The following is a 21,060-nucleotide window of genomic DNA, read 5'->3' as shown; positions in this document are numbered from 1 at the left end:
TTTGACTAACGTCAGCTCGTTCGGTGGGAAGAGACTTCTGAGGTAAGAAAAAATAATATTAACAAAAAACGAAAATGTGAGGAAGGTGATTTTAAGATTGGTGGGCCCCACAATGGCCAAAACAAATGAAGAGACCGATAAAACTTAGGTTTTTGCATTTGGTTAGTGGTTGGAGGTTTAGAAAACTACAACTCTTTCCAGCCGTACGATTAGATTACTCTTTAATCTCTGCATCCAAATAATGACGATGTGCATCTAACAACTTTGAGTAAAATTCATGGTTTGTCGTCGTTTATTTCTTTTGTTACGTAAAAGTCATTCAATTTTATGTTCGTTACTCAAAAATTATTTTTCTTTTTTTTGTTAAACAAAAATAGTTTTACTATGCTCTAGTTATTACAATAGTTATTTTGACAAGATTTTACAAATCTTTCACCTGAAAAGTCTATTATCCACTTGACATTATAAATCATCTCATTTATGCAACACAATCTATATTATAATTGTAAGGCCCCGTAAAAAAAAATCGCAAAGGAAATTAAGGTTTCATAGTGCCGAACTAGGCTTACGTGACTCGGGCTTTTTGGGTTGAACAATGCGTTGGAGAGTAAAGGAAAACTTTCAGCAGAAAAAGACATTTCTGCGACCCACTATGCGGCCGCAGAATCACTCTACGGACCGCATAATGGTCGCAGAGTGAATCAGAGGTTGGGCAATATTGGAAGAAGGTCTGCGGTACACTATGCGACCGCAGACCAGTTATGCGGTGCATTATGCGACCGCAAAACAGGTATGTGGCCCGCATAATCACCGTAGACCCAACCAGACGACCCTAGTTTTGGAACGTCAATTATGCAGCCGGTATGCGGGCCGCATAATAGTTCTGCGATACGGTCTGCGTTCGTATACCCGGTTTCGACAAGTTTAAGTTTTGGAAATTTTACCCCTCTCCATTTTGATAAATAGTATTTGAGGCTTATTTTGGGGCATCTATCTGGTGATTTTAGAGAGATGTAAGAGTATTTTAGAAAGAGAAAGAGAAAACCTAACATTCTAATCATCCATTCTTGTCCCAATCTTCAAGAATCAAGGAAGTCAACCACAAGATCTTCATATAAGAGGTAAGATTCAAACTCTAATCTTTAATTCTGAGTTTGGGTATGAGATGGTAATTTGGGAGTATGATTTTGGGGTATGGGAATTGTTATTTATCACATGCATAGGCTAGTAGGGATGGTAGGGAACTTGTTGAACAATATTGGGTGGTTTTGGTATTGAATTAGTTGTGGAGTGAAAGAAATCTTGTGGGTGAACCTTATAGTGTAATTTGCACACCTAGTATTTGATAAAATGCTCAAGTGAGCTGGAACTATGAACTTCTTCATGATTTGTGTTTAATTTTTCTATATCTCTAAATAGATCGAAATAGCTAAGATATCCGGAACGTTGTAGTAAATTAAAAGGCTCGAAGCAAGGTATGTTGGTTAAACTCCTCTCTTAGAATTGAATCCCACGGTATGTAAGTCCCGAGTTGTTCATATAAAAGTGACTATTCCGAATAAGCTTGTGTTGAAAGATATATGTTCAATATGTATCCCAAATGCTTTTATCATGTTATGTTATCATTTGAGAATGTGTTCAAAGTATGGGTTTGCATTAAAATATTTTGACTTCAAGCCAAGTTCAAGCGAAACTATTATGTCAAATTTTGTGAAAAAACTATATGTGCCTAAAACTCTTAATTGTTCACGTGTATACTAAAAACCTTGAATTGAAATGCAGTATTGTTGATGATGGTGATGATATTTGAAAGTGAAAAAGGTGAGCATGAAATACTAAATACGCCCGACGTACTAAGAATGATTTTATAATTGTGGCCACTAGTGCTAATGAAATGAAATGAATGTGAAAGAAGTATGAAACAAAACGATTGGTTTAAAATGATGATGTCTCGAATTAGTCGGCCTAGCCGATCGGGTCGTGATCGAATACCATGCCGCACACATGGTGGTGATTATGTTAGAAATTATGGTTGTGGTAGATGTCTCGAATGAGACGGCCTAACTGATCGGGTCGTGATCGGACTCGGTGCTAAAAGTACGGTGGTATTAGTATTGTGAACGGTGGCATATTGGTAATAAAGATCTCTCAACTTAAGATATGGAAATTTATTTGAACAGTGTCTTGATCCTAATTTGAGATTTGATGTTATTTGTTGCTTCCACTGATATTATGATTGTTCTTGCTTGTATTATTTATCATTCTATTGAGATGGTGTTTTCATTCATACTAGTACTATTCCATATGTACTAACGTCCCTTTTGCCGGGGGCGCTGCATCTTCAATGGATGCAGGTGGTTCCGCAACAGGAGACATTGATCAGTGATAGCGGTACACCCTCTTCCCAGCTGACTTGGTGAGCCCTACTTCATTTCGGAGTCATGCATCTTTTGTTCCTTGTGTATTGTGTTTGAGGTATAACCGGGGCCTTGTTGCCGGCATTATCATAATACTCTTCTGTATCTATTAAAGGCTTCGTAGACATAGTGTGAGTTGTATATTAGTGTTGGAAAAGTCAAACAAGTTATGTTTGTGTTTGAATAGCTTGTTCCACTTTAGACCATGGAAAATGTGTGTAATTCGAGATACTAAAATGAAGTAACTAATGGTAATGAATTTGTATTATATATATGGACTCCTTATTGTATATTTAACAAAAATATGTATTCTCTGTATTCATATGTGAGTTTGGGTAGAAAGTATCTAATAGGTTTGCTTGACCGGGTTCACTCGGTTGAGCGCCGGTCGCGCTCTCCGAGTTCGAGGCGTGGCAATAATATACTTTTACTCAATTATTTTACTTATGATTAAAATGACTTTATATTATTTTATTTATTATTTTTATAATATATTCATACATTTGATTTTTTTTAACATTACCTTTCAAGATATATAAGTAGCATTATTAAATTTGTCGGTAACATAATTGTGAACAAATCTCAAGTCCATGTTCTTAACCATGCTTAATAAAATATTTTTAATAAAAATTATAAAATCAAAGTTCATTCATTTATCAACCAAGTCATGCTCATTAATCCAATAAATAAAATACTTACATTTAGCCAGTGACACATCGAATTAATACTTTCAAATAAATAATATTAACAAATAAAGTTTTAAAAAACTTAATATTAAACACAAATATCTTTGAAATTTTTTCTAAATTCTCATTAACTATAAGAAAAAACTATCATTTGTTAAACAAATATATTTTTATTATTTAAAATAAATATTAAAATATAATTTTATTATTATTTTTATATTTAAAATATGTTCATGTTTGAGTATGATTAAACAAATTGAGTGTCATAAAAAAAATTAAATGTATGGATATATTATAAGAATATTAAATAAATAATATAAAATATTTTAATTATAAGTAAAAACCTAGGTAAAATTATATTATATAGTATATAATATAGGAGGTGTTACATAAATGAGAGGATTTATAATGTTAAGGGCATAATAGACTTTTCAAGTAAAAGTATTATAAAATCTGGCTAATGTGACTTTCGTGATAAATAGAGCAAAGTAAAATAATTTTTGTGGAATAAAATAAAGAAAATTGACTTTTGAGTAATGAACAAAAAGCTGAATGATTTTTATGTAACAAAAAAAAAAAAACTTTTTCCTAATGAACACAAAGTTGAATGACCACTTATAAAAATTACTCAACAACTTTGAAGTATTTGTTTTAGATAGATTTTAAGGGATAAAAGTTTTGAAAGCATGTCCTTAGCAATGATTGTTGCATAAATCCTTAATTTACCATATTTTTATTTTAATTGATCTAGCCTATGTACCAATAACCCTTTCTGTTATTGAATTTACATATAGGTGTCTAATAAATAGGAATATTTTTTTTTATAGCTTGTTGACCATTTGTATAGACCTTAAGTAACTAATGGAAAGGTGACGGAAAAAGCAGGTGCGCCTCGCCATAGTAGATTAGATTCATAATTTAGATACGGTGAGCTTGGAATGTATGAAATTTATAAATGAATATGAATATGCGATATAATTATTTCGGCTTAATAGCAAACAATTTAACGCTATCATTTTAAAAATGATAAATTTTTCATGATCCACATGTACTCTGATTATTTAAGGATAATGGTATAATAATGATAGTTGTTATCGTACTAAATCTTCATGATCTTCAATGGTATAATAATGTTTGATATGATTTGCGCTTCAGCGCTAACTTTATTCTTTCTTTGATTTTAAGTTTCAAAGTCTTGTTTTTTTAATCTCCTCTTAGTTTCCTTAAATTAATAAGATTGGTGCAATTGTGTTATAGTATGAAAATCCCTATAACCCAAGGTAAAAAACGGATACATGCAAGGAAAACGAGTCTTACAATAAATGCCTAGGTCTAGCTTTAGTTGTGTACAATGGTTGTAGACTTTGTGAATATTGCAAACAAAGTATGCATTTACAAGGGAATTAGTAGAGAAGAAAGTCGTCAATATTTTATGTTATGACAATGAGAAATGAGAATAAATAGAGACGTTTTATATTGTAATTTATGTATGTATATGTGCGTGTGCATTTTTAAGAATATCATGCTGAATTTTTTCAATAAATATACATGATGGTAGTCTTTGAGCTTGATTTTTATGCTTTGATACTTATTTTATTTCAAATTGTTAAAAAGTAAAAAGCAATCCTATATCGTGATAAGATTTAAAATTATGTTTAGTATGTGGAATGTTAGATGGGACACAACTATAAAGTATGGATGAAACAAATTAGGAGTATCTATTATAGTTGCCTTTAAAGCATGGTAAAACAAAAAATTATTAACTAGCTCGTAATGACACATTTCATAGTAGAAGAGAATATTATTATTCATTTCTAAAACTACTAGAAAGAAAAAAAGAGTAATAGCATAATGAGTAAAATGCGGGCCCCATCTTGAAGGGTTTGAGTTCCATTTGAATACTTCCACTTAGAGAGAAAATAAGTCCCTTTCCGGTTTCACCAAAATATTCCCCCGCTTCCTTTTCTATTTTTCCTCTTTGTAATTTTCATTTCTTCCTCTCACATTTTACCTAGTTTACATTAAAAAAAAATCTATACATTAATAATGTGATTTTTTTATTTTACATGTTAATTATAATTACGGGTTCGGCATAGCTTAACAATCTTGGTTAAAATTGTATATTTATGTTAAAATTTTATTTAATATGTATAAATAATTTCAGAATACAACAAGCAAATTGCGGTTCAAAATTCATAAATTAAAATCCCGACTCGGTTTATAAAAAGTTAAATTACAACAAAAATATAAAAGTTATTTACATTAATATCATAGATAATTCAAGTCATTCGAAACATACAACAACATACCCAATATTTCTCACATCGTAGGGTATGAGGAGGGTAGTGTATACACATACCTTACCCTGAGATGTTATTTCCAATAGATTCTTGGCTCAGAAAAAATATAAGCACCATATTAATTAAAAGATAGATAAGGAAAGACAACACCGGGAAGCCATATAAAAGCAGCATAAAAATAATACGGTAATAAGATGATCAAAATGAAAGAAAATAACGGGTAGTCATAGAAACCTACTACCAACAGAATGCGAGAGTGCATACTAATACTACTTATATGAATAATATACTACCTAACCTACTACCCTAATACTCGACATTCACACCTTCCTATTAATGGTCATGTCCTCGGTCAGCTGAAGCTGCGCCATGTCTTGCCTAATCACTTCTCCCCACTTATTCTTCAGTCTACTTCTACCTCTCCGTAGGCCCTCCAATGTCAACCTCTCATACCTCCTCACCGAGACATATGTGCTGCTCTTCTTCACATGTCCAAACCACCCAAGCCTCCCTTCGCGCATCTTGTCCTCAATGGGGGGCACATCCACCTTATCGCGAATAACCTCATTCATAATCCTATCTAACCTGGTGTGCCCGCACATCCATCTCAACATCTTCATCTTTGCTACCTTCATCTTCTGGACATGAGTGATCTTAACAGGCCAACGATCATCTCTATACAACATAGTCGGTCTAATCACCACTTTGCAGAACTTACCTTTAAGTTTTGGTGGCACATTCTTGTCACACAAAATACCAGAAATGAGTCTCCATTTCATCCATCATGCCCCAATACGATGTGTGACATCTTCACCAATCTCCCCACCCCCCCTGAATAATAGATCTAAGGTACTTAAAACTTCTTATCCTAGGGATGACTTGTGAGTCCGGCCTCACATCCTCTTCTCCTCCCTGAGTCTCGCAACTGAACTTACACTCCAAGTATTTAGTCTTGGTTCTACTCAGCTCGAAACCTTTAGACTTCATGGTTTGCCTTCACACCTCTAACCTCGCGTTCACACTGCCTCGTGTCTCGTTAATCAATATAATATCATCTGCAAATAACATGCACCACGACACCTCTCCTTGGGTGTGGCGTGTTGGAACGTCCATCGTCAGGGCAAACAAAAAAAGGATGAGTGTCGACCCTTGGTACAACCCCATCATGACCGAAAAATGGTTCGAGTCCCCTCCCGCCGTCCTCACTCGGGTCTTTGCTCCATCATACATGTCCTTAACCACCCTAATATAGGCAACATGTACACCTCTAGCCTCCAAAAATATCAACAAAACCTATATCTAGACTTTATCGTACGCTTTTTCTAAATCGATGAACACTATATGCAAGTCCCTCTTCCTCTCTCTATACTGCTCCATCAAACCCTAACAAGGTGAATGACCTCTGTAGTCGAGCTCCGACATAAATCCGAATTGGTTCTCTTAAATAGATACACTCCTCCTCACCCTTAGCTTCACCACCGTCTCCCCGACTTTCATAGTATGGCTAAGCAGCTTGATACCCCGATAGTTATTGCAATTTTGGATATCACCATTGTTCTTGTATAAAGGAGCCATTGTACTCCACCTCCACTACTCGAACATCTTCTTCGTTCTAAAAATGACATTAAATAACCTAATGAGCCACTCCAAACCCGCCTTGCTTGCACTCTTCCAAAGGTACCGGCACTATTTTTACCCTATTGGGAGAGAGAGACCGTGTTTCTTGTTTTTCATATATGAGAAAGTCCCGAAATGGAGGCCCAATTTCATGTTGGCCCATATAACAGACCGCTGCCTACTCCGCTTTACATTCGGCCCAAAGCCCAACGACCTATTGCCTGCAACTTTTCTTGTGCGACGGGAAAAGCACACAAAACAAAACTCTCATCAGTCCTCCAATTAGCTGTTTTTCTCCGATCGAAGATCAACTATTCCGACAATGAACGTAAGTTTATTTCTTTAAATTTCTCCCACGTTTTTCCTATCAATGAAATTTGTAAAAGTAATTGTAATTTTTGTCTAAATAATGATGTTTGCAGATGATGGATTCAGCTCCGGCTAAAAGTAGCTTAATGAGCCCTGAAGCTGATATTCAGAGAACACAGTATGCACTTTCTTTTACTCTTTGTGTTTTATGAGTTTTTACAGATCTGATTAGTCATGTATTTGCTGTTTAACAAAGTAGGCTTTTTGCTTTTACTTTTACTTTTTAGGAATTAGTAGAAGTAGGTTTTATATTGTTATTTTATTTGGAGTTTTTCTTAGTGCTATTAACCAGCATTAAGTTCACAGTTATCCGATATGGTATTGTTGAGAACTTTTGATTCTGAGAATTTTGGGCAAAAAGAATGATTTTTAGGCAGAGTATGTTGAATTTTCAAGTCCCAGCGGGAAGCCAAAAAAATATTAGGTGATTTTGTCCCATATGCCTAAACCTTTTTATCTGGTAACTATGCTGGTGGAAGGTAGCGAGTTGAATAGTCAGAGGTGCAAGCAAGTTGTCACGAACACCAGTGCCATGAAAAAAGAATTAGTAGAACAACAACCCATTATAATCCCAGTAGTGGGGTTTGGGGAGGCTAGTGTGTACGCAGACCTTACCCCTACCTTGGGTAGAGATTTTTTTATTTTTTTTAGTAGAAGTAGGTTTTATATATTTATTTTTTTATGTTTTTCTTGGTGCTATTAGCTAGGCTTAGTTTCTCACTTTTTTATATGTAGTGTTAAGAACTTTTGTTTCCAAGAATTTCGGGCAAAAACAAGGGTAAGTAGGTAGAATTTGTTGAATTTTTCTTTGGGGGATGCCTTTGGTAGATCAGAATGGAGTGGGGCCCTTTTCCAGTTACCTATATCAGTATAGTTGGCAAGAGTGGGTTGCTCTAGTGGTGAGCACACTCCACTTCCAACCAAGAGGTTGTGAGTTCGAGTCACCCTGAGAGCAAGGTAGGGAGTTCTTGGAGGGAGTGAGCCGGGGGTCTATCGGAAACAGCCTCTCTACCCCAGGGTAGGGGTAAAGTCTGCGTACAAACTACCCTCCCCAGACCCCATTAGTGGTATTATACTGGGTTGTTGTTATTGTTGTATATCAGTATAGTCTGGTTTGTTTTCTTCTTGTGTCAGCATCTATAAAGGTGATGGCTAGAAGAGCGGTTGTATGGAGGAAAATGTTTTTTGTAGAAATATGTTTTTCCTAGAAATTACTTTTGTGCGGGTTAGGCGACTCATCACGGGTTTCAAACCCTGCCGCAGCCAAACTTGCGGCAAAACGCCTGGTATTTAAGTTGAGGATAGTAGAGGGAGGCCTCGTTATCCACCGAGGCTTAAACCGTGCGCCACCGGCACGCGGAGATTTCTCGGTTATGAAAAAAATAAGAAGAAACTTTATGTTCCAATTGTAATTGTGAGATTATTTTAAGGAGAAAGCCCCTTAAAACACTGGGATAGCAATAAAATAGTTTGTATATATACAGGTCATATGTATACATGAATAGTAGTAGCAAACTACTACAATATATACTTGTTTTCCTATTAGTGTATATACAAACACACACACATGCTCACTCGCATTGAGATTGTACTTATGTAATGTTGCTTTTATTAACTCTTCGATTACCTTTTTCTAGATATTTGCAATTTAACATATATCATTCTCAATAGGTATCCTTATGTGACTGGGACATCCGTAGTCGGCATCAAATACAAAGATGGTATTCTCTTGGCTGCTGACATGGGAGGTTAGCTTCTAAGTCACATATTTGATTCCAGTCAGTTCTCTTTTTACTGGCTGTTGAGAATATTAGGCACAATGTTTTATAGCAGTGAGCAGCTGCTTTGAGGATATTTTCACTTTGTTTACTTATAGACTTCTACTTTTCTTGCCAAAGAAAGATGATGCTTATACATTGAGAATCTAACTAGTTTATGATGTGAATTTTGTACTCGATGTACCTATGTGGTGTATATAAGTCATTTTGTGTCCAATATCTAGAGGATATGTATCGTGTTCAAAGATCTCTAAATTTGGTACTTGCTCTACCATCATACGTTGTCAACATCAGAGCGATAAGTCTCTTTTTTTAACACATCTAAAAAATTGAAGTTAAATTAATTGGAGAAGCACTAGAAGGTGGGGCTAGTGGTGCACGCCTGCATGGTTGGAAACTTGGTGGATAATGAGCTAGCCCTTCTACATCTCTCCACTTAAGTACCAGGCTTTTGTATGCAGCAAGGTTCGAACTCGTGACTAACACGTCACTCATTGCGCTATTACCATTTGATCAAAGCCCATGTGGCAAGTAGTGAAAAAATTACAAGCCTAGAAAGTTTAATGAGCTTGAAAGACTATATTCTAAAAAGCCCTATCAGGTTATTGCATGAAATAGGATACCTCTCTGGCACATTATGGCTTTTAGGCCAAATAAGTGAAGTTAACATTTCTAGGACCTTTTCCTATCTCTTTTTTTTTTTTTGGTTGTTGATCAAGAAAGGTTATCCGAGAATGAATCCCGTAGCAGGGAGTGGCTGGGAATATTTAATCTACTGCCAGCTGCTGATATTATAGATGCTGACACAGCTACCTTGTAGCTCATTTAACATCCCTGTTTATAACCCTGAATCCTTTTTGGAATTTATCAGCTTCTTAGTCTTATGATAGATCTTTTGTTGATATTTTTGGGCTGATACTTTCTCCCAATTTTCATCTTCCAGTCTCAAGGGCCATTTTCTGCAAAAACAACTTAGGCAACTCTTTCCATATTGATACATTGTTACACCTGAAACCACAGATATGAAAAGCATAGGCTAAATTCTCTTTTTATTTAATGTTCATACTTCATATAACTTTACTTGAAGATGGAAAATATAGATCCGATTTTATTTGTCATCTTCTATTGTCATTGGGACAAGAGTGGGTTGCTCTAGTGGTGGTCACCCTCCACTTCCAACCAAGAGGTTGTGAGTTCGAGTCACCCCAAGAGCAAGGTGGAGAGTTCTTGGAGGGAGGGAGCCGAGAGTCTATCGGAAACAGCCTCTCTACCCCAGGGTAGGGGTAAGGTCTGCGTACACACTACCCTCCCCAGACCCCACTAGTGGGATTATACTGGGTTGTTGTTGTTGTTGTTGTTATTGTCATTGGATATAAGTAACTGTTTCTTCATGGAAAGTTGGTACAATCCATCAGCAAGATCCGGAAAATAATTCCTGGATGTATCTTTTTGGCTATTTGACAGAAAGAAATAGAAGGTGTTTTGATGGTTTAGCAACTCCAAACTACTATCTGAAGGCTAATTGTCTAGTTTTGTTATGTAGCTGGAGTAACCTCTCCCCTATTAGCTCCCCTGAATTGTATTTGGATTTTGTTAGCTCTCTGACCCTAGCATAGAACCATCTGTATTAGAGCTAAGAAATACTCTTTTGTATTAGCACTTGAACAGTGCTCTTTTGCATCTTCTTGATGCTTTTTATAATAGCTCTTACTTCATCCAGAAAAAAGGGTACTAATTGTTTCTTCATTCCCTCGTTCCAACCAAAAGAATAAACCCAGAAAGAAAACAGCAAAAAGAAAGAGTGTATGGGAAGAAAGATGTGGTAGATGCAGGTTTGCCAAGTCAGCTTGTGATTGTAGAGAGATAAGAATCTATTTTAGCTCTGCTGACAGGGTAAAAAAGGCTGTAATCTATCCTAGAGTTTTAGTAAAATATTTTAGCCAAATATTTTTTCTTCTGTCATATCCAGAATCCTCTCTTACTGCTTTGCTGGGAGCTGGTTTTGCTTAAGTTTCATGAAAGAATTAGCATTTCATAGAACTTAAATTCAAGGCCTTAGTTGTGGGGAGAGTTCTTCATATAATTGAATGTACACAGGTCTAGACTCTTTAGAACTGCCAGCTTGTTTTTCAGGAATTGGTCGTTGGAGATTTAAATAGCTAGCAGGTCCTTATGATAGTCGTGGCATAGATAGCGAAATGTGAGAATGCCAATAGTGTTGCAATTCATTTAGTTCAGCTGATACATGCTGGAGATTATGTAGTAATGTGCTGGTTATGGTGAACATCTTTGGTCTTTCTTCGGTTTACAGGTTCCTATGGTTCAACAATACGTTACAAGAGCGTGGAGCGATTGAAATCAGTGGGAAAGCATTCCCTTCTTGGTGCAAGTGGTGAAATTAGTGATTTCCAGGAGATATCGCGGAAACTTGATGAGCTTATGTAAGTTTGTACTACTGAGGGATTATTGTGTATCATTTTAAGTGTTTTGTCATTGCTTATAAAGAGTTCAGACTGCTACAGTCTGCCTTGCCTATTTATTCTTAGTCATTTCTCGTATTCAATGCTTCATCAATGGCAGCTTGTATGACAACATGTGGGATGATGGGAACTCCTTGGGTCCCAAAGAAGTGCATAACTATTTAACACGTATGATGTATAATCGCCGCAACAAGTTCAACCCACTTTGGAATTCGCTTGTACTTGGTGGAGTGAAAAATGGACAAAAGTATCTTGGAACGGTAAAAAAAAAAAATTTCTTCTTGCACACTTTTAGATGCTTTGCCTGTTTGTCATAATTGATTCCTCGGTGATGATGCTTTTGCGTGTTTCTTTCTAATTTAATTTGTTTAGGTTAGTATGATTGGTGTGCATTACGAGGACGATCATGTGGCTACTGGATTTGGAAATCACCTTGCAAGGCCAATTCTCCGTGATGAATGGCATGAAAACTTGAGTTATGAAGAAGGTGTTAAGTTATTGGAGAAATGTATGCGTGTTCTTTTGTATCGAGACAGATCTGCAGTCAACAAGCTTCAGGTACAATCCTCCTGGGGTTGGGTAGAAAAGCCCTTTTTTTAGGAACAAAATCAGACTGGCACTTCTAACTGCAAAGACGTGTTTCCCAAAGTTTCTCTCTTCAAACCTGTAGCTTGAGTTTGCTGATACTTAATGGAGTAGTCTTATTGTAGGTCTAAAGCTCTGAATTTTGATGTCACTTGTCATCACCCAAATACCTAAACCTAGATCATTTGATTCTGTATTTTCTTAATCTATCATTGTTTTTCTAATAAAAAATATAGCAAAAGATAAAAAATAAAATGAATCTAGATATGAACCATAAGATTGGTTTAGTTTAGTCCAGTGGTCGCAGAAGAACCCATACTTTGATCTTCAAAGTCCACGGCATTTGCTTACACGATTTGCTCCGTGTTGATAGCTATTGTGGTTCCCTGAAGGTTGGTTTCTGGCTTATATTTCAACCGGAAAGTGGGAAAAAACAAAAGCAAGGTGGCTGTCTTGGGAAGCTTAAACAGAAACTTGTAGGACTTGCCGCAAACTTTGCATTTGTAGTTGAATGTGGTAACTGGATGTATAGTTTGCTTTCTAATACAGAAATCATCATCTCCTAACAATTTTAATCAAGCTAATTAAATAATAGGATGGTGAGATTTGTCTGCACAGTGTTTATGATTTCATTCTGACATTTTGTGTACTTGCAGATTGCAAAAATCACTGAAGAGGGGGTAACAGTTTCTCAGCCATACTCGTTGAAGACCTTCTGGAACTTCTCTGCTTTCCAGAATCCCACTGTTGGTGCCGAGGGTTCATGGTAGTAACTGGCTTCTGTATTGTCTAAAGATTGATGAAGGAAATACACAGGCATCATGTGTTGCAAATTTCCAAACTTTCTGCATCTTCATGAGGCGATGTTTGATTCTGTATGATCGAAACTGCGGTGTTTCTGTGTAAACTATAAAGACATGCCTCATTGTGCTGCACTTTTCCATAGCTATGCGTTAATCTTATCTTCCAAAGTTAATACTGTGTGTTGTGAAAATTGCCAATTTATTTGGCGTGCCATAGCTTTATCTAAGTCAGAATGCATTGTCTCGACTGGTTGATAGCTGAAGTATGCTCCGTTTACCTACTTTAAAGAGATGTTTCATTTTACAATTGTCAATATGATGTTCTGACTTAGGTAGTTAGCATCTAATGCTAAATGCTTTCGGGTCGCTGATGCCCCGCACACACTTTATAGCAGGGCCAAATTTGTGCGGGAGGAGCACGAAGCGACCCCTATATTATCTGAAAATATACGTAACTGGTTTGCATTTGAAAATGGAGATAGGACCTGGAAATGAACTGGGACTGGGGCAATTTTCTCCAGGTCATAGATGAAGTAATAGAGCAAATAAGTGAGATCCGATGTTTGATTTTTTTGTTTCATTGTTTGCGATCTATTGAAGGATTGACATCTAAGTTTTTACACAAGCTGCAAATATGGGCATATGGAACCGTGTTGGTGCAAAATATTTTAGACTATCCCTCTCCTTAGTGGACTAGATAAACTTTTCCTAGTTTGAAAAATATAGTAAGCGGCTAATATTCTGTTTGTCAACTTTCAAAAATCAGTTTATTTTGAGATTTTTTTTTCAATAGTCTTTTTCTTAAAAGTGCTTTTGGTGAGAAACAATTTGTGTTTGGTTAATTAATTTGAAAAGTACATCTGCGCAGCAATTAGTATTTGACCGAGCTTTTAAAAACTGTAAGTTTATTTTTTTCAAAAATACTTTTTAAAAAAGTGCTTTTGGGGAGAAACTACTTTTTTTCAACTTCTCCAAAACTGCTTCTGCTTCTCCACAAAAGTACTTTTTTTTTTCTTCCAAAAGCTTGGCCAAACACATCAACGTTGAAAAAAGAAAAAAAAAAAGCTTCTAGAATTGGAAAATCTTGGCCAAACAGGCTATAAACGAACTCTCTCATTAGAAAAACAAACTAATCAGCTTGTCCAAAAAAGTTCTTGACTATTTTTCCTGTTTCGTCATCTGGTCACATTGCAGACTGTGAAGTGTAGTGTCAATCTGGTTGAAAGAAGTTCCAATCTAGTCCTCAAACGCCACACTGAAACACCCTGCTAAAAAAACAATTATACATCGTCACTGCACCATAAAAGTGTGAATTTACCACATAGAACAAACAAAGGCATATTTCAAGTTATCCTCTCGCGCAACCAAAGCTGAACTACACACACAAAAAATAGTGACTCGAGATTTGAGAAGGATGAAAAAAAGGTGGAAAACTATTATCTGTGGTCCATTTTTGTTCTCTTCCCTGCAGGAGAAAGGAGAAAAGAAAGATAACTTCCTTCTCTTCTAAACGTCCAATAACTTATATTGAGCCTTGTTGAAATCGCCTAAACAACCTCATGAGATAAGATGCTTCAAAAGACAAAATCTCATCTAATCATGAAAGAAGAATTAGCATTACTGGCAACTCCTCGGCTCACTTCGGTGGTAAAGACTTTCAACAATAACACCAGTAATATATCCGATGCATTTCCACAAGTGAGATCTGAGTAGAGTAATGTGTACGCAGAACTTATGTTACCTTACGAAGATATAGAGTTGTTTTCGATAGACCGTCAGTTCAAAAAAGACATGTAAAGAGAAATAATAAAACAAAATAATTAACCACAAAAAAAAAAGTAACCGAAGCTAAAAAAACAAAATAACCAGCAAAAGTAACAGTAGGTAGTAAATTGCAAAGATTTTCCTACTCAAGAAAATGACCATTATAATTATGGTAGCTTGTATACCATCTATTAAGGTTTATTACGTAGGAGAATGATACTGGCCAAAGTAGCCCAGCTCGTCCAGTATCATCCCTCCTGCGTAGCAAAACCTATTGATGCTTCTCTCCTTTCACATATTCAAGAAAATCTAATGTTTTTTCTTTCTTTCATTTCCCCTTGAGCAATTTAAAGAGGTGGCCACGTTTTCAAATTACTATTTATTTATGTACTTTTCCCTGTCTTTTAGTTTGATGTAAATAATTGGACTCGTCCACATTTTTTGGTACATCAATTCCAAAGTAATAAAGGTCACAATAAGGACAAAATCATCTACAATTAACCAAACAAGACAAATTGGAAAAACAAAAGTAAGGAACGGAAAGTATATCTGAAGCGGAATTATTTGAGGTTCCATGAATGTGGCTTGCATTTCATTTTTACTGTGAACTTTTTTGTTTTACCAGACATGGTGATGTCACCACTCGTACGTCACTATCTACAAATTGGCGAATAACAATATATACTCTTGAAATCTAGTCTAATATGATAATATAAAATATAGAGAGAACTTTCTATAATCAATTAAATTGCACTAATTAAAAGTACTACGTATAAAAGTTATTGATAAGTTATGTGTCTTTTGTTTTGATGATTTGACAAACTTCATGAGAGAACCAGATAAGGAACCTGAAATAATTAGTTCTTTTGCTTTCAGAGTAACTAGTCAGATGTCTGGTTCAACTCTCAATGAAATCAGTTAAGGGAACAACAAAGGGAACTATAGAGGGAACATATATAGATCAGTTCCTCCGGTCACAGTACATGTCAACTTCTTACAGCATGTAAAAGTCGTTGTACTATTGCACTGCACACGTAACAGTGCAACAGTCACTCTATGAAGTATGCCTTGTACTAGATATTTGCTTACATAATCCCAATGACCTCACACATATATTATCAACATGAGGCAAGGGATTTCATTGCTCCAACACTTGCAAATCAAAAGACAATATTCTCTCAAGTGCTAGCCACCATCTCTCGCAAGAACAAAGTTGCTGCAACCTCAAGAACCAGATCCAAAGATTGAAGATATCTTAAGTCCTTAGGTTTATTGAGTCTTTGTTATTTGTTCTTCATTTATAATCCTATACTACTTTCAAGAAGTGTCTTTGTAGGACAGATTTAAACCACTGTTCGGTTTAGTTTCTTGACTAGAGTTAGTCAAGGTTTGTTGCTTTCTAATAGAGTTATTATAAAGAGGTTTGAAATATAGTTATTGCAAGTAGGTAAGGGATTAAGAGTTTAATTCCTAGGTTACAATAGGTTATAATCTAAAGTTGCTCGGTTAGTGAAGTTGAAATCTTACGAGTGTAGGTCGTGATTTTTAATCGCGTGAGCTGGGAGTTTTTCACGTAAAAAATTGTTATGTTATTTACTTACCACTGTGTGTGTGTGTGTGTTATGTGGATACTGATAGAGAACCAGGTTCTCTATACAATTTGGTAGACCCTAAGTTTACATCAATTGGTATCAGAGCAAGTTCTTTCTATCATGCTAACACCTAGAAAGGATTCAAATGGCTGCTCCATCAAACTTTGAAGAAGGTCAATCAACCTACATACCACCAAGATTTCGAAAAATGGTTCGTAGAAATGGAGGCATTCCCAAGAAGGGTAGCTCTAGCAGAAACACTAAAGAAGATGATTGCTGTCACCAGTGCGGAAAGACAGGACATTTCATCAAAGATTGTCCTCTCCACAATGAGAGGAACCCGATCCCTGACAGAAAGTTCAAGAGAAGAGATGTCGCTGATAATATTGTAAGGCAAGCTCTGGCTGAATGGGGAGATTCCTCTAGTGAATCTGAGGGTGATGATGAACATGTAGAAACCTCCATGATGGCCGTTGAAGACAAAGCTGCAAAATATAATTCCATATTTACATTGATGGCAAAATCTGATAAGGATGAAGAAGATGATGACAATGAGGTAATCTTTCCGGACGTTCAAAGAAATTTAAAGTCTTATTCTACAAAGAAGCTGGTATCTTTGGGTAATATTTTAATTATACTTACCATAACCTCATTAGTGATAAAAATATTTTAACCGAGGAAATTAGAGGGTTAGAACAAGAGAGAGATGGTCTGGTGGTTATAGTTGTAGATTTAAAGGAAATAGTGGAGGAAACAAAGAAAGAAAATATCTTCTTAAAAAATTCAATGGAAAAATGCATGAACTCCTCTAAAGGAAAGGAAATAGAAAGTGAGGGACACCTTAAGATTGAAAATGAACTCAAAAAATATAAAATTGGGTCTTGATGCTGAACTTGAAAAAAATAGATAACTTCAGAAAGATTTAAACATGGTAAAAAATAATCTAGATAAATCTCTGAAGTAGACCTGGTCCTCTGATACAATCACTTTCATGTATAAAAGTAATGGAGGAAACATGCGAGGAATCGGGTTCCACAAGAAAAAAAACCCCTATAATCCACATAGCAAGTATGTTACTGTGTCTGATAACTGGCTTTGTACTCACTGTGGTAAGACTGGTCATTACAAAAATTCATGTAAAGCAAAGTTTCAGTCTCAACAGAAAAATAAAGTTTTTTGTCGAAAAAGTTTCTACTGCTAAGAAACCTGATTCTCTAAAAAAGAAATGTGTGATGCCTATATGGACAAAAAGAAATCTGATTCGCCCCTTCCCTCATTACAAGGGACCCAAACTTGTTTGGGTTCCTAAGTCTAACCCTTGATTCTCTTGTACAAGGAGCAGTAAAAGAAAGCAGCCAAAAATGGTACATGGATAGTGGCTGTTCTAAACATATGACTGGAAGCATCAATAATTTTCTCTTTCACTCGAAGCCCTGCAAGGAGGAAGTGTGTCCTTTGGCAATGGAAAAAAGGATACATTCTGGGAATTGGAAATATTGGGAAAGCATTCACTCATTTGAGAATGTGTATTATATGAATGACTTGAAGTATAGCCTGTTGAATGTCTCTCAAATCTGCGACAAAGGAAACAAAGTAGAGTTTTTGTCAAAATCTTGCACTATCACCAATCTTATAATTGGTGAAGTGGTTCTGATTGCAAAAGGTTCAAAATCATGATGTTGCAGACTTTGAATCTTTGATGGTGGTAATCTTACATGTCTGAGTACCGTTGATGATGATGCTGAACTATGGCACAGAAGATTGGGACATGCAAGCTTCACCCTATTGAATAAGCTGATCAAGAAGGACCTGGTTCGTGGGTAGTCGAAATCAAAGTTCAAAGATCACAAGGTGTGTGATGCATGTGTGAAAAAAAATCAAGTCAGTTCCTCATTCAAGCCAAATAAGGAAGTGAGCACCTCAAGTCCACTTGATCTTCTTCATATGGATATGTGCGGAGATATGAGGATGCCCAACACATGAGGAAAGAAGTACATCTTAGTTATTGTTAATGACTATTCAAATATTTACATGATAAGAATGATCAAGAAGGAGAGGATTCAAAGGTTCCTAGAGAAGTCATTGATATGGAAAACGGGAAGTCAAATCTGACGAGTCAGGTCAAGGAGTCTAGTGAAGAAGATGCGACAGGACCTCCAAGTGATTTGGAGGAACCTGGTCCCTCCATCACAGCAACTAAAGCAAAAAATAGAGTTGTTGATGCTGTGCAAGGCACACCTAATGCTAAAGAGAGAAGTGGTACTCACACTTCCATGGATGCCAATGATGGGTCTCACACGATGGAACTAGGTCCTTCTCACCCTAAGACTTAGGTGTCTAACTGGAAGCACAAAAGCTCACATCCTTTCCTAAATGTCATCACTCCTCTGGATTCAGAAATTCAGACTAGATCAAAGACAAGAAACATGTTTGCTTTCTCAGCTTCATTGTCTCAAATTGAGCCGAGAAACATCATGAAATCATTGAAAGATGCTGGCTGGATTACTGCTATGCAAGATGAACTCCATCAATTTGAGAGGAACCGTGTATGGTACCTGATCCTCGACCCTCAAACAGAACTGTTATTGGAACCAGATGAGTATTCAGAAACAAGCTTGATGAGTTTGGAAATATAACAAGAAACAATGCCAGGTTAGTAGTGCAAGGCTACAATCAAGAAGAAGGGATAAACTATGATGAGACTTTTGTCCCAGTTGCTCAAATGGAAGCCATCAGAATCCTCATTGCCTTTGCATCTCATATGGAATTCAAACTGTTCCAAATGGATGTCAAAAGTGCATTTCTGAATGTATATTTAAAGGAAGAAGTCTTCGTCAAACAACCACCTGGTTTTGAGTATCATGAGCATCCTGAACATGTATTCAAACTTGACAAGGCATTATATGGGCTGAAACAGGCCCCTCATGCATGGTATGAAACGTTGTCCAAGTTCCTTCTTTAAAATGGCTTTACAAGAGGAAAAATCGACAACACCCTATTTTTGAAGAAACAGGGGAGGAACCTGCTGATTATGCAGATCTATGTTGATGACATCCTTTTTGGTACAACAGATGGTTCCCTATGTGAGGTGTTTGCAAAGCTTATGAGAAGCGAGTTAGAGATGAGTGTGATGAGGGAACTGAACTTCTTCCTAAGGATAAAAGTGAAGAAAACCTCTAAGGGAACGATGGTAAGTGATGAGAAATACATTAAGGAACCTCTGAAAAGGTTTGAGATGGAAAGCACAAAGACCATTGATATTCTCATTGCTACTGCCACTCGTCTAGACATGGACGGACCTGGTTCCCTGTAAATGTGTATCAGAGTGTCATTGGATCTCTCCTGTACCTAACAGCTAGCAGACCTGCCATTGTGTTTAGTTTTGTGTGCTAAGATTTCAATCAAGTCCTAAAGAATTTCATTTGAAAGCTGTCAAAAGAATTCTGAGGTATCTCAAAGGAACGCAGGACCTGGTCCTCTATTATCCCTCAGGAGGTATTTTTGACTTGATTGGGTATGATGATGTTGATTATGCTGGTTATCTGGTGGATAGAAAGAGCACATCTGGCATGGCATACTTTTTGGGATCTTGCTTGATTTCATGGGGTACAAAGAAACAAAATTCTATGGCCCTCTCTACTACCGAAGTTGAATATGTGGTAGCTGCCTCCTATTGTGCCCAACTGTTGTGGATCAAGCAACGATTGAAAGACTTTGGTGTATTCTTTGATTATGTGCAACTGCTATGTGACAATACAAGTGCCCTTAATATAGCAGAGAACCCGGTCCCTCGATAATTGGCTATGAAAGGATGGTAAAGAAAATTGCTAAAAAGTGTTTTCTGGCAACTTCTAACTCAATTCTATACTATTACAGGTAAACACGCATGGCAAATACAAAACAGCCAAGAGGCTAATGACATTGCAAATTTTTTGAAGGATGATGCTCGTATTTACAAAATTTATCAAGGAACCTGGTTCACATGACTCAAGTTAGTAGTTCCTCTAACACTCATATGCATTTTGAACTACTAGTGTGCCACATCATTAATTGCCTCCGCTTCTTCTCATACCTCTTAAAACGACCCGACTACCCATCTCTTTTTCTCACACCTTATTATAACCGGTCCCTCTTTTCTCTCTAAATACCCCAAACCCTCTTTTTGTGTCTTCCCTCTCTCAGAATCAACCATGTCTTCACCATAATATGAGTCTCCCAGAGCTACTAAAGACATCCATGTTGTGTTCCTATCTCTGGAAGCATATCCATCTAGATAAGAGTGTCGGTTCCCGATATGGTGGATGGTGTGCTGTATCTGGTATTTGTGAAACTCAATGTGCTTAGGGTTTTGATATGAATATTTTTTCAACATCAGGTAATGCTCCATCATCTCTTACTGATACTGCATTGATGGGAATTATTGTGGGTAAGATAGGTGAAAAAATAATTTTGACTGTTGTTGCTATGGAACGTCTAGTTGGGGATTCTTTGTCTGGTGATGTGGGTATTGGGACTCAGGTGGAAGAACGAGGAAATGGAGACCAAGTGTGTCAAAGTGACCAAGCACCGGTCAGTACTACAGGGGAGCCTACCGAGGTACCTGGTACCTCTGCCCAAGAGGAGTTCTCAGCTCCTACCTGGGATGAAACTCCAAGCTCTACTAGATAGC

General features: G+C 36.6%; 1 protein-coding gene and 1 long non-coding RNA gene across 2 annotated transcripts; one reads left to right on the top strand and one right to left on the bottom strand.

The window, feature by feature from the left end:
- The first annotated feature begins 7,205 nt into the window (after nt 1-7,205).
- On the top strand, nt 7,206-13,208 carry LOC104110034 (proteasome subunit beta type-4-like). The gene is made up of 7 exons (XM_009619448.4): nt 7,206-7,348; nt 7,443-7,507; nt 9,061-9,137; nt 11,479-11,608; nt 11,748-11,907; nt 12,020-12,205; nt 12,889-13,208. The coding sequence occupies exons 1-7, from the start codon at nt 7,343-7,345 to the stop codon at nt 13,000-13,002; spliced, it is 738 nt and encodes a 245-aa protein (XP_009617743.1). The 5' UTR covers nt 7,206-7,342; the 3' UTR covers nt 13,003-13,208.
- Nucleotides 13,209-14,109: 901 nt separating this feature from the next.
- Nucleotides 14,110-15,126, bottom strand: LOC104110033 (uncharacterized). The gene is made up of 2 exons (XR_689361.4): nt 14,985-15,126; nt 14,110-14,300 (listed from the first exon to the last, which is right to left on the bottom strand). It is a non-coding gene; the product is annotated as an uncharacterized lncRNA (long non-coding RNA).
- Between the last annotated feature and the right edge of the window lie 5,934 nt (nt 15,127-21,060).

This window comes from Nicotiana tomentosiformis, chromosome 11 (assembly GCF_000390325.3).
Source record: "Nicotiana tomentosiformis chromosome 11, ASM39032v3, whole genome shotgun sequence".
Taxonomy (NCBI): domain Eukaryota; kingdom Viridiplantae; phylum Streptophyta; class Magnoliopsida; order Solanales; family Solanaceae; genus Nicotiana; species Nicotiana tomentosiformis.
Note: the sequence above shows the minus strand (reverse complement) of the source record. Positions and strands in the feature narration are given on the sequence as shown.